The following is a 14021-nucleotide window of genomic DNA, read 5'->3' on the forward strand; positions in this document are numbered from 1 at the left end:
TTCTGCCCCATAAAGTTAAGTTGGTCTTCTTGATTAAATTGTGTCTTTCCTTGTCAACAAGGGAAGAAAAAAATGATTTCATCAGAAGCAAAGACTGATTACATGCTAGTGTCATTGATGCTTAAAGCGCATCAATGTGTGTTATACAAATGTGTGTATAAGTGTGTTATACAAAGCACAACAATTTAGTTTATTATATATTTCCAAAGTTATTTTCAGTTTGTGCAAAAAAAATGACACCAGTGTCATTGAGTTCTTACGATATACAAGATAGTGTTCTAAATGGCTTAAATCTATCTTATTTAGTCCCAAAAAACAGTTCTTTGAATTGGATGCTTTTCTTATTTCCTATGCTTATCCAGTAGAGACTGAAATCAGAGCAGAGAAGTTGTATAACCTGTCAGAAGTCTCACAGCAAGTAAGTGCAGGAGTCTGGATTTCAGCCCAGGTAGTTTGCTCCAGAGCCCATACTCAATTTCTGAGCTATGCTGCACTGATTTTTCAGAAACGGTGAGTTTCTAAAGCCTTGCCCTATATGATTGGTCTCCAAGTTCTATTCACTGTGCCTCTATATCCTGAGTATCTGTAAAATCTACCTCTTTTTCACAATAAACACTGCCATTGTCTTAGCCAGCTTTTCATTCATTCATTGGTCTAGATAATTTCAACAGTCTCTTTATGTGTTCCTCTTCTAATTCCTTCTCCACACTGCTACCAAAATTATTTTTCTAAATCACTAATCTGAATCAAATTATTAGTACTACTCAGTGGCTCCCCATAACCTATATATAGAGTGCAAACTAATTATCATGTTATCCAAGACCGTCCATAACCTGGATCTCTCTGTTCAACTTTGTTATTGCCTCTCCCCACCTTGCCCACTATGCACCAACAATAGAATCACTGGTGTTTCAAACACTCCAAGACTCCTCTCTTAATCTCGTGCCTTTGTGCTTTCCTTGGTTCATAAAGCTCTTTCTGTAGTTAAAATCTGTTGCCTGACCTGAATCTATCATCTCCCTTCTTATGGTAATAGAACCCTATTTTCCTTCAGTAACATGCTCTTTTCCCGCATAGGCTATCAAATCCAAATTCACCTTTTCTGCTAACACTATGAAAATATGGATGGGCCCCTGAAATATTACTCCTTTCCCAGTTGGCCTGATGTTAAGCTTTGTCAGTAGAGGGTGCTGCATAGACGCTGCCAGAGGAAAGGGTTTGGTTCCTGGTTCTGGTGTGCTCCTTCAACAGGCTCCTGTAGCAGGGGAAGCTTCTCCAGCACCAGGTGGCCAGCAGCTTCCCTCAGTATGCCCCGCTGTGCAATTCTGTAGCAGAATGCCTCCAGTGAGACACCCCTCCATGAACAGCTTTCCTCAACAATCCAAAGGGCAGATTTCTAGCAAGCTCCATTATATTGTGTGGCACCTTAGTGACTCCTTTGTCATCAAGTGACCCAAGGCCACACCCTCCAACAACATCTGGATCTCAGGCCTGGTAGGGTGGGGTCCTCCCTAGAGTGCCCTATGCCAGCCCCAGGGGTAGCAGCTTCTCCTCATATCTGCCATTCCCATATTCCTTAAGAGTTCTTGTCATTTCTTATGAGCTAATCCCTTGTTATTCCAAACTGCTATTAGAGTTAAGAATTATTTAAATGTTCCCTGTTTAAATGACTGAGTGGTTGTGTTCTCATCATTGGACAGAATGATTCGTCCCTCACCTCTTTGATGGGGCCAACTCTTTCCACTTCTCCCCAACTTTCAGCCCCCAGCTTGGACTTGAGACTCTGACTTACTGAATCTAGGCCCAGCGATTCAAGGAGGAACCCAGAGGTTCGAGGAGAGGCAAACCTCATTTAGTTCAATGAGACCCAATCTTGAGACCTCCCTCTCCCAACCACATCATCCTTTCTCTTATTGTCCTAAATTGTGCAGCCATACAATATGGTTAAACTGATCCCATTTCTAGCTTGGGGAGAGCAAAGAGCAGGAGTCCTGACCACGTTAACTAAGAAATTAGCATATTCTGTTATCCATCTAAATAATTAACTCAGAGATATGCACATGACTGAGAGGCCAATTGTGCCTAATAAGATTGTAGAATTTTGTTTGTTTGTTTGTTTGAGCTACGAGGAAAGAGAATTTCCTCTTTTGTGCTATCTTTAGTCTAGGATCATGCAACCTTCAAAACGGTTGGCAAGCACTTTGAGACTATGAGGCCTCCTATCAGGGGCTACAGAGAACAGAGTCCTCAGTAAGGAGGAGAAAGAAAGAAAAACCTGGTTTTGTCATGCTTTTGCACCTTGATCAAGCCTTGCCTGAAGCTATTACCTCTGGACTTTTAATTTGGTGAGCCAAAATATTCCCTTTTTAAAAAACTAGGTAGAATTAGGTTTTCCGTTATTTATGAAAGAAAGCATCATAATTATATTTTCCATCTGCGTGAGACTACAGCAATATGCACCCTTTCCTAACATGCATTCCACTCTATGCTAATGTCCTAATGTCTCCCCAGTAGCCTGTAAGGTTTTGAAGGCATGAGCCTAGTCTTATTCACCCTTAAAGTAATACATCTTGGCACAGTGTTTTGCATATGGTCAGCACCTAATAAACAGTTCTTAAGTGTATAACTGAATAAATAAATAAATCATGAACAATGCAGCTGCATGAAGGTAATACCATGATAGCTATGACAGAAAAGATATGCTAAAAACCTGGGCCATATTTTCTGCAGTTATAATGAGAGACAAGGCTATTTTATGATACCAATTGACTGTTGTTATTCAAACACAAGAGACACATTAGAACTTCAGGACTAAACAGTAGACTTGAGAAATAATACACTACTGAGGCTGCATGAGGCTGTTTGATGCTAAACTCACAAAGTCACAGTTAATGTTAAGATCATCATGTCTCATCAATGCCCCCCACCCCCACATTAGAACAGCAGCACTATATTTGGCCCTTGGTAGCCACTAAGGAAACTTGACTTCTGGAGAAGCTGACTAAGGGTTGCTATTTTGTATCTTGCTATTCCATTTTCTAGAGAGAAATTATCAAATAATCAAGAACATTACTATCCCAGGATCTAGCCTGAGGATAGAAAGGTGGTTGTTTTCTCTGACATACACATCTAGATGAGTTTATGTGTCCTGCTATCGCTCATGCTAATAATTGACAATATAATCTGATTACATTAGTTTAGAGCCTAGGGAATATAAATGTCCCTCTTCATGATCACTGATTGACATGCAGGATTCCTTTAAAATTCCGGATGCCACATATCAACTTAACACACTGACAATGTGAACTGATTGCAGGATATTCCAGGTATCTGGCTAGGAAATCATTTGTCAGCAACTGCAACAATAAAATTGATTATAATTCAGTATTTTTAAATGGTGTCTGAAATGTAAATGATTACTTCAGCTTTACCCAGGAACATTAAATTCTCACTTGGGCGCTAACTGGGCACTAGAACTCTAAGTCACCCACTGTTCTATCACTATCCTCCTGAATTTAAAATAACAGCAGCAGCAAAAACCTTTTGCAGTCATGTGAATCTTTAATATGATATACTCAAAGAGAACTCAATATTAAAGTACCACAAATACTTGCATGATAGAACAAGTAGCATAACTTGAGCAACTAAGATACCTATGTGTTATCTGAGAAGAACTTCTCAGTTGCCATATAAATTTAAGTTCCTAAACATAATTATCAAGTAGCAAAATGCAAAGACCTGCACACTGCCAAACCACACGACCTCAGCAGGGCTCCTAATCCTTTACTCATTTTTAGAGGCTGAATAACATTTGCCCATGATTACTCAAGTGACTATTCTTCATCAACCTGGCGAACTGCTGATGAAAAAACATGAATATAAGTTGCTGCGGAAAAAGGTAATTCTCTCCATGTTCCTCTGAGTTACTCAGAGATGAGAAAAATTAACACCTGGAAAGAACACAAATAAAATTTTGACATATGGCCTGAAAGATAAAAAGTAGAATACTATGTGTAACACTTAAAGGTAAAAGAGATATGTAGCAGTTAACATAGCAGGAGGCTGTAGTCTCACTACAGGGTATTACTCAATCTGAACCCAACTAGAAAACCAGAGTCACTACTTTACTCTTCTTAGAAAGCAACTGTCACTCTTTCCTTTCTCATCTATGTTTAATCATCCAGGTGGTAAAGAAACTCATTGTTTATTTAAAAAAATCCTTGAGAAAGGTGTAAATATTTTCTAACTTGCTTCATCAAAATATGTAAAGCTATTTGACATGTTCTTCATCCTGAGTTACAGAAAAACAAATAAATAGAAGCTTGCAGACAATACGTTACTTTATCAGTCCTGAAAAGATATGCTTCTGCGCAAAAGAACTGATATACTACAGAGGAGAATTATGTGCTATGTTTGTTTGCAATGAATTATTGACGTATTGTCTTTTTTAGGGGGTAGGGGCAATAGCTCATGAGAGAAAACACCAGACGGCACCAGAAACTGTAGTTCCTCACTTGCTCCACAAGATAGCAACATTCCACCACAGCTGTTTGCTACAGACACTGCACTCTAAGTAGAACAAATGTGTTATTTAGTCTACAATCATTTTTAATTTTACTACTGACAGTCTGACAGGACTACTTAATATTGCCAGGTTGACCTTTCCATGATTTTGTGCTAAATCGTTTAAAAAAAAAAAAACAAACTTCCCTTACTCGGCTGTGTGGAGAAGAGATTGCAATTGACTCCCCATTACAGCAGGCTTCTGTGATCTGATGAGCCAACAGCACTGGTCAAAACAGGTGGGATGAGAGGCAGGACTGCAGGAGGCAACTGGTACCACACATGGCGTCATCGCCCTGGATTTATCACACTTCTCGAGTGTGGAGTGTAGGCAGTTCAGCAAGGATATTCAGCCCATCATCATTCCCTGACAGTTGCTGACAGGGCCTTCCACAGCACAGCAAACAATGACATATGAGATGTAAGGTTAATTTTGTTAGGTTCAGTCGTATTATTTCCTTGCTAGGGTAAAGGAAGATTGTCCTTCTGTGGAAAGACTTATCTAAAAATATCGCCTTCGGAGACTAACTAGGCTGTAAGGGAAAGATAACACAACCTTTCTTCCAACATGCTTGAGAAGGAAGTTTTGTGCAACTGAAAAGATGGATATAACAGAGACACACTGGAGGAGTGGCAGCCAGTGTGGCAGCCTACAAGTGGTTCCAGTGATCTTACACTCCCTATTCAGCTGCCACTGACAGGACACTCACTTTGTGCCATTCTCTGGGATAAGTGCTCCACAGGAATCGTCCCCATTCAAACCTCCCCACCACCCTGAGGGCTCCACTGCCATTAGCCCCACTTTAACAGATGAGATATCTGAGATTTATCTCGTAGGTTACCAGACAGATGGCAAGTAGATACCAAACCAAGATTAAACCCAGTTACTCTGACTCCAGCAGCTAAATCGTTAATTATAGTACTCTACTGCCCTTCACCAGCCTCTGAAACAGGTAAAGTCTCTCCTCAAATTGATCAGCTTATCCAATTTCAAGAGCCTTTCCTGGCCTTTCAGAACCCATTCCCTGAAAAATTCCTAAGGAGGAGAGGAAAAAAAAAAAAAACTTCCAAGCAGTTTCTTGGTGTCCCCTGCTGCTCAGGGACCTGTATAGAAGCCATAAACAGATACACTACCTTTGTGTTTATGACCTCGGAGCTCAGGCTGCAGGTGTTGGAATTTGAGGCCTTTCATATTTTTCCAGAATTTATACATAACTTGGAAATCTTGGCTACTTTATTGGGGCCACCTTGGGTAAAAGATCCTGCCCAAGGTTTTTTGACAGAGAATAGTTAGGATTTAAGTAATTTCTTGATGATTCCTCCTACTGAACAAATCTGAGCTCAATGGTGAGGTGAGAGCAGGCTCTCGTTATTCATTTCCTATCTCCCCTGGTCCCTCCTCATAACCTGCTTTCACTGATAAAGAAAATAAGACAGGAAGATTGGCTGATAGGAAACATGATAATCCAGGAATGCCCAGGACAGCGGGGGAACCAAGCGAGCAATTGGTTGGTTCTCCTAAAAGGAAAATGTGGTTTGCATCTCATCATCTAAGTACCCTGCGATCAGCCCAGAGTTGGTGCCAATTGTTCAGGAATCATATTTCACTGAGGGTATGGAGTAGGGATTCTCTAAGCAGAGGCCATATTCCCAAGCAGCTAAGTTACATTATCTTTGTTAAAACGTTGAACCATCCTTGTTGCAACTAGATACCAATCAGCAAGTAGAAAAACAGAAAAACGACCGGTAGTCAAGGACTGGGGAGGTAGCCTTAATCACTATTCCATTAAAGTTTGTGATGAGAGCAGGGCTTCACCTCTATTAGGAAACAAAAGAATTAAAAGAAACTATGAAAAGCAAGGCACATAGAATGGTGTTCTACGGGTTAGTGGGACAAGTATGTGTCCACCCAGAGAACCAATCCAGGTATGTTAGATGCCAGGCTTGGTGAAACAAGATTGACTTTAGCCACGGGAATTGTGGATGGGGCCCCTTTTTATTGCCAATATATGGTTCAAAATCCATATATCTACAGGAGAGCAAGGCTAGAGTAGATAGCAAAATATATTCAACATGTAATCCACACTAAGGTGGGCACAGGTGGTCAGCTGCTCAGCAGAGCTGACCCCAACCTGAACTATCACATGGACCAAGATTGCTCCGAATCTTGAGATAGAACAAAGGCAGGTCCACCCTGTCCAGGCTCTGTAGACTAAAAGAATGTACTGTTACACATTCCAGGAAGTAAGGAGAAATCTAAACTCTCAGTTTTTAGGAAAAAAAATAATAATTCAAGTGAGTCTTACAAAACTCTTTGACTATATTATTGAATATAATTTTATTATTAGAAAAAATTGGAGGTGGGCACCACATGGGTAGGTAATGAACTGATCTGGTGAGCAATGAAACATCTAGAGTAGAGGCCAGAGCTGTAATACACACGGTCAAGATTGCCACTCACATAAAGAAAGTTTTGATAAGTTCTACATACGTACAATTTTCAGATGGGATAAAAGTCTCATGACATCTGCCATGTCCGCCAGGATGAGTAAGCGTGTCACCGCGGAGAGCAAAGCCCTTGCCGCCCGCACCATGGTGCCGCGCTTTACCGACGAGCAAGGGTCATCAGCAAACTCGGAGGAGGCGATCCGCATCGTCTCACCTGGAAGACAGACACGGAGAGGCAGGTGGGTAGACAAGAGGCTTAGAGACTGGCCATCCTAAAGATCTGTGAATGGACAATTACTGTTTTTATTGCAAAACTCTGACGACCAGGTGGTATTTCTGCCACCTCTATTGCAGCAAAGAGCCCTTTAACTCAAGTACATCAGTGCATATGGACAAGTGCTGTGGACCAAACAAGGTGCTCATTTCACACTGAAGTATGAAGTCATGCTTTTCACATCAGTAAGGACTATATTTAATTCCATTTATCTAATAGTTGAGATGGATTTGCCTTGAGCTTAATCATCCTCTCTCTGCATTTGCCTTGGAACCAATGATACCAGGCAACTTACCATGCAACTCATTGAAGTTACTGACAGTTGAGGTACAAATTGTTCCACATGGAATTGAAAGTTAAGACCTTGGCCTCATTAACACTGTACTCTTAATTGAGCTAATCAGACAATGAACGCTATGATGTGTTCATCATAGAGGCACCCAAGATACAATCTTCTAATCCTCTTAGTAACTGATTTGCCAATATACAGAACATTTAGAAGAGAACTAAACCAATTAAACAAATGTTTACTAAACACACACTTGTGTCAGATTCTGTACTAGGCTCTGCCATTACAAAGTTGACTAAGAATATCCAGGCACAAGGAGTTCAAAGTCTCATGAGTAAACAGGTACGTCAACACATAATCAGAATACAGTAATTAAGTGCCATAAGAGACAAGATTAAGAATGTAGGCAACACAGAGGGGAGAGGTATTTGCTCATTTATTGTGAGACTGGGGGGAAGCTGTCCATTTTAATGGGATGCAAAAAAGAAAGAGGTGTTCACCAGGAAAACAAAGGTGGGGAGGGGATCTCAGGCAGCATGAACACTTTGTGGGCTCTGAAGCCTGGAGCCCCATGCTGAGTACAGAGACCTGCAGTTCTCTGGAAGAACCCATGAGGAAGGGGGCTGGAGAGAGGCAGTAATGCCTAGAACACCATGTAAGAGGTTTGGATTTTACCCTCAGCAGGGTGGGAAGTTACAATAATAGATTTTTATTTTTGGAAGATTATTTTAGTCATATTACATAAAATAAACTGGAGGGGAAAAAGACCAGGACAGAGAAGTCAGTTAATAGGGTAAATGCAGTTTTAGTCTGAGAGAGCAGTGGTGAGAGCCTGGACCAAGGAGATGGGAGAGGAAGGGAGTATAAAATGCATCTGTGTGACACAACCAACCGATCTAAGGGCTGATCAGATGTGAAGACCAGACAAAAGGTTCAAGCTGACGATGAGGGCTGACACGATACCAAAGTCAGGTATATATTTGCATCAAGGGACCCAGGAGTGGGAAACAAAGAGATAATTAACAAGGATTGAGACTGATAACCAAATCAGTGGGTGGATATCCACTTTGGGGAGTGAAAACTGTGAGAAACCATAAATGGAGCTTCATATAGCAGAGTGTACACAGGGGTATAAAAGCTTCAATAAACTTGAAGAGTACAGTTAATATGACAGATTTTTTAACTCAAGATCAAACAATTTATTCAATTTTTGTAGTAACGATTACTACTCACCTACTAAGCAAAATCTAGCTAATTTAAATGAAGCCAATGATAGCATGGAAAGTCTGTGCATCCTGTAATTAGTCCTAAGTCATAAGAAAAAAATTAAAAAACACCTCTTACCATTTTATAGGCCGATCAGAATATAAAGTAATTCTCTCAGCTAGTGTGGTAGTTATTTAAACCCTCACAGTGATACTTTTTATACTCTGGAATGTGGGCGTGTAAGGAAATATATTGCACTGTTGGATTTTTTAAAGAGGCTACCATCTACAATAAGCATTTTATATTGCTAACCAGTTTAGCCTTTTTGCCTAGGCACACACAAATAGCTTGATATATAACAACAGCATGGGAGAAACTTAAAAATTCACTACTCTAGTGGCACAATGATGAATTTTCAAGATGTATGGTCCTAGAGCTCAATCCAAGTGTCCTACCCTTGCCACAGGGTTACATACATCTCCTCCTCTTGCCCCTCCTCCTCACAAATAAAAAGAGTCATTGGCAAATATCTGTGTGGTGGGAGAAAGAAAGCCACCTTTTCCCCACTTTATACGGTGCAAGTAGAAAGAACATTATACACCAAGGTAAATCCAACAAACTATTGACAAAAGTGCCACAAGTAGAGCTAGACAAATTTGTGTAAGATATTAATAGGTAAGTCAGCTACTGTTGAAATAGATCCACTTATTCAAGGGAAAGGGAGATTTATTCTGCACACGAACCCAGGTAGCTACATGGTTGATCCCAGTTCCTGCAGGTGAAATCGGTATGAGCCCTAGCATGGCTAAAAGTAGGTCACTCAGGTAGGGCTATTGGCAGAACAGAGATCCCCAGGAGGAGACGGCAGTCACACCCCTTCCCTGCAGGTGGAGCTTGTGCATTACTTGAAGAACCATGCCTAATCCAATATACTTTCAAGTTGAGATTGAACATTCGGAATGAACCAACATCATTCCAGAAGACAGGTCTTGCCAGAACGAGGGGCTCTGGAGGGCCCAGAACGACTCCTTCCATCTGTCTTAGCGGCACCATCGGGCATCTGGCAGAAGTGTACTGCCACTTCATGCAGATGCCAACCATCTGGTTGGTCAGCAATACTGCTTCAAAGCCGATGGGTGACACGTGTCAGTGCAGAGATCTTAGGTGGAGCTAATCAACCTGGGGCCCACGGCAGGCACCCCAAGAGTGGCTCAGCAGATGTCCATGAGAGGGAGACAGGGAAGAGACAGACAGAGAGAGAGAAAGAGAGAGAGAGAGAGACCCACGTTAGAAAATGCCATCTGCCTTTCTGGATGGAAAACTCACAGTAAATTCTGAGATTATTCTAAGATAAATAGAAGATGATTTCATTCAACGCAAATTAAACTAAAAGCTCATTTTAAGCAGATACAAGTGATTTCACGTTGATAAGGATTCCAAAGGAAAGGCAACCTCAAATCAACTATAATTTTAATAGGTCTTAGTCCCTGCAGCTTTAAGATTACTGAAGCAAACTGATAAGCAAGTTTATCAGGATAAAATTAGCTACTTTCCCAGGAATGTAGAGAAAAGTGCTTTTTCTATAAGATTGAAATATTTCGCTAAGAAATAGTACGCATGTGTAAGAGGGAAATGGAGCAGTGAAGAGAGGGTACAAGAGATCTGCCTGCTTCTTTTATATACATTCTTGTTCAATCTCATGTACTTGATTATAGACCTAACTCAGAGCAACATTTCTACGGTAAAGCCTTTGATGTCCTCTAGCCACTACAACCTGCTGAAAAGAAGAAAAATTAACATTACCAAATAAGGGACCAAGGGAAAATAACAATTTTAACATGTATGTAGTGCTTCTATATAAAGGCTTATTATATAAGTATTGTTCTAAAAGCTTTACATGTATTAACTCATGGATGAAAAAGGATAAACAAAGTCACATTGACCTGGGTTCAGATCTCGACTCCACCCCAACTATTACCAAATATGTGAGCTAGTGCTTATTCAACCTTTGTATTTCAGTCCAGTCAACTGTAAAATGACAGGGAAAATAATGACAGCTGCCTCACAGACTGCCATGAGAGTTAAAATTAGAGACGATGCATTCAAAGCACCCAACATGGGGCCTTACCCATAACGGGTGATCATTATTCATTAATACCACTACTATCACGACCACTTCGAGCATCCAAAATGCAGTAAGAAGAGTTGGTGATCTCCTCGTTACAGGTTTAAAAGTGTATATTTTGGTTGGTTTCACTTCTTGTGTTTCTTCCTTAGAAGCAAGACAACATATGCTCAATAAAAGTACTTATTGTTTGAAGATAGAATATATACCAAAAAAAATGGTGCTCTGCTTTTAAATCAGTGCTTATTCTGATTCCTAGGCTACCCTGAAGGCACTGGGATGAATACATAATTGTGCATCAGCTTGAGGTAAGATCAATTCAAATGTGGAATGATGCAGGCCAGTAATAATAAACACAAGAAAAGGATGGCATGGGCTGGGCGCGGTGGCTCACACCTGTAATCCCAGCACTTTGGAAGGCAAAGGCGGGTGGATCACCTGAGGTCGGGAGTTCAAGACTAGCCTGACCAACATGGAGAAATCCCATCTCTTCTAAAAATGCAAAATTAGCCGGGCATGGTGGCACATGCCTGTAATCCCAGCTACTCAGGAGGCTGAGGCAGGAGAATCACTTGAACCCGGGAGGTGAAGGTTGCGGTGAGCCAAGATCACGCCATTGCCCTCCAACATGGGCAACAAGAGCGAAATTCCATCTCAAAAAAAAAAAAAAGAAAAATAATAAAAGGAAAAAAGAAAAGTATGGCATGTGGAAGGCAGAGTTTTAGGAACAAAAAAATCAGGTAGGAATCAGGTCATGAACCAAAATGGCACAAATATCCTGTGGCTCTTTCCTTGAAGGAGGGGCCTGCGTGTAAGGTCAGCACTCTAAATGCTTGACAACTGAACTGCTGAAAAACTGTGAGAAGCAAGGAAAAATGTGTGGTGAAAAGCAAGATTCAAAGAGTGCTGGGTGAAGAAAATGAAAACCTCAGAATCGTTGATGATCTTAGAGGCTGAAGAGGATTTAACTCGTCTTTTTTATCCAGCCTGGTCAACATAGTGAGACCCTATCTCTACAAAAAAAATTTAAAAATCAAATTGCCAGGGTAGTCCCTGCTACTCTAGAGGCTGAGGCAGGAGGATGGCTTAAGCCCAGGAGTTTGAGGCTGCAGTGAGCTATCATTGCACCACTCCAGCTTGTATGACTGAGTGAGACCTGCCTCAAAAAAACAAAACAAGGTGCAGTGGCTCACATCTGTAATCCCAGCACTTTGGGAGGCCGAGGTGGGTGGATCACTTGAGGTCAGGAGTTCAAGACTAGCCTGGCCAACATGATGAAATTGTGTCTCTACTAAAAATACAAAAAATTAGTCAGGCATGGTGGCAGGTGCCTGTAGTCCCAGCTACTAGGGAGGCTGAGGCAGGAGAATTGCTTGAACCCAGGAAGCAGAGGTTGCAGTGAGCCAAGATTTCACCATTGCATTCAGCCTGGGCAACGAGGGTTAAACTCCGGCTGGGCGCGGTGGCTCACGCCTGTAATCCCAACACTTTGGGAGGCTGAGGTGGGTGGATCACGAGGTCAAGAGATCGAGACCATTCTGGCCAATATGGTGAAATCCTGTCTCTACTAAAAATACAAAAATTAGCTAGGCATGGTGGTGTGCACCTGTAGTCCCAGCTACTTGGGAGGCTGAGGCAGGAGAATCACTTGAACCTGGAAGGCGGAGGTTGCAGTGAGCCGAGATTGCGCCACTGTACTCCAGCCTGGTGACAGAGCGAGACTTCGTCTCAAAAAAGTGAAGCTCCATCTCAAAACAAAACAAACAAAAAAACTTTTCTTTTCACTCTTTCAGCAATGGCAAGCATTGGACTTACTCCCTGGAATCAAATGATGAAAACTGGAACTAGTGTGAGAATGAAAATGAAGACAAAGGCAAACCACAGAGCAAATGTAATGAAACAGCCAGAATAAGAGCAGATTAAGACATGAAAAGCCACGTAGGGAAAGGAATTTCTATGTATTTCCTATACCTTGAGTGGTAATTTACACTGTCAACATTTTTGCTATAAAATAAATATGTGCTCCTTAAGAGAACTAAAAAAATACAATTAAAAGAAGCCAAAAGAGCATTCACATCTTAATAACCAAGGACAACATCTGATGAGCTAGCTTCTAGACAGTTCTGTATGCATATATTTTTAACCAGCAGTTTTCACACATAATAGCTACAACTGCATATCATCTTTTGTCTAAATGCATAATTATCCTTTATCTAATTACATAAATTATCCAACATATACTGATAGTTCATGTTTTTTATATCTCTCCCTGTATTACAGAATTCTTAGAAAAGATGAGAGAAGGCCGGGTGTTGTGGCTCACACCTGTAATCCCAGCACTTCGAGAGGCTGAGGCGGGCAGATCATTTGAGGTCAGGAGTTTGACACCAGTCTGGCCAACAGGGTGAAACCCCATCTCTACTAAAAATGCAAAAATTAGCCAGTTGTGGTGGTGGGCACCTGTAATCCCAGCTACTTAGGAGGCTGAGACAGGAGTATCACTTGAGTCTGGGAGGCGTAGGTTGCAGTAAGCAGAGATCATACCATTGCACTGCAGTCTAGGCGACAGAGTGAGATTCTGTCTCAAAAAAAAAAAAAAAAAAAAGGAAAAGAAAAAAAGAAAAAGAAAAAGAAAAAAAAGATGAGAAAAAGGGCAAAAATTTCCAATCCTCTTAACCAGTTTGTTCCCTTTTCATGATAACCGACACCTGCCTAACAACCTTTTTCACATGTATTTTCCATGAAGTACAGATCTTAAAGGATTCTGAAAAACGGATCTTGTAGAGCAATGCAGAAATTAAAACATGTTTTTAGAGAGGAAAGCAACATTAGTGAGGGAAACTGACCACAGGTTCCCAAAGCCTTAGCCAGTTCTGCAACTCAAACTGTGCATCCTGATTGAGCTCACACACTTACAGAGACTGTGAAGGAAAATACATAACAGAATCTTAAAATGGTAATTCAGTCAACAATGTCCAACTTCAGAACATTTTATCATTTTGATTATTTTGTAGAGTCTGTAAGGCAATGTAATACTTGAAAACCACTTACAGGTCTGGTCAGCTCATTTTCAAAGCAAGGTGGGAAAATATCTTCATTTGAGACAAAACAAACTT

General features: G+C 40.9%; 1 protein-coding gene across 4 annotated transcripts in view; it reads right to left on the reverse strand.

Annotated features, from left to right (window-relative positions):
• The window catches only part of CTNNA2 (catenin alpha 2), a 1151703-nt gene that overhangs the window by 791768 nt on the left and 345914 nt on the right, over window positions 1-14021 (reverse strand). For all 4 annotated transcript variants that reach the window (XM_014343874.4, XM_003816600.4, XM_003816599.3 and 1 more), the window contains exon 4: window positions 7059-7225. In XM_014343874.4, the coding sequence (XP_014199360.1) occupies window positions 7059-7225 (167 nt within the window). The remainder of the gene's footprint in view (window positions 1-7058; window positions 7226-14021) is intronic.

Source organism: Pan paniscus, chromosome 12, assembly GCF_029289425.2.
Source record: "Pan paniscus chromosome 12, NHGRI_mPanPan1-v2.0_pri, whole genome shotgun sequence".
NCBI lineage: Eukaryota > Metazoa > Chordata > Mammalia > Primates > Hominidae > Pan > Pan paniscus.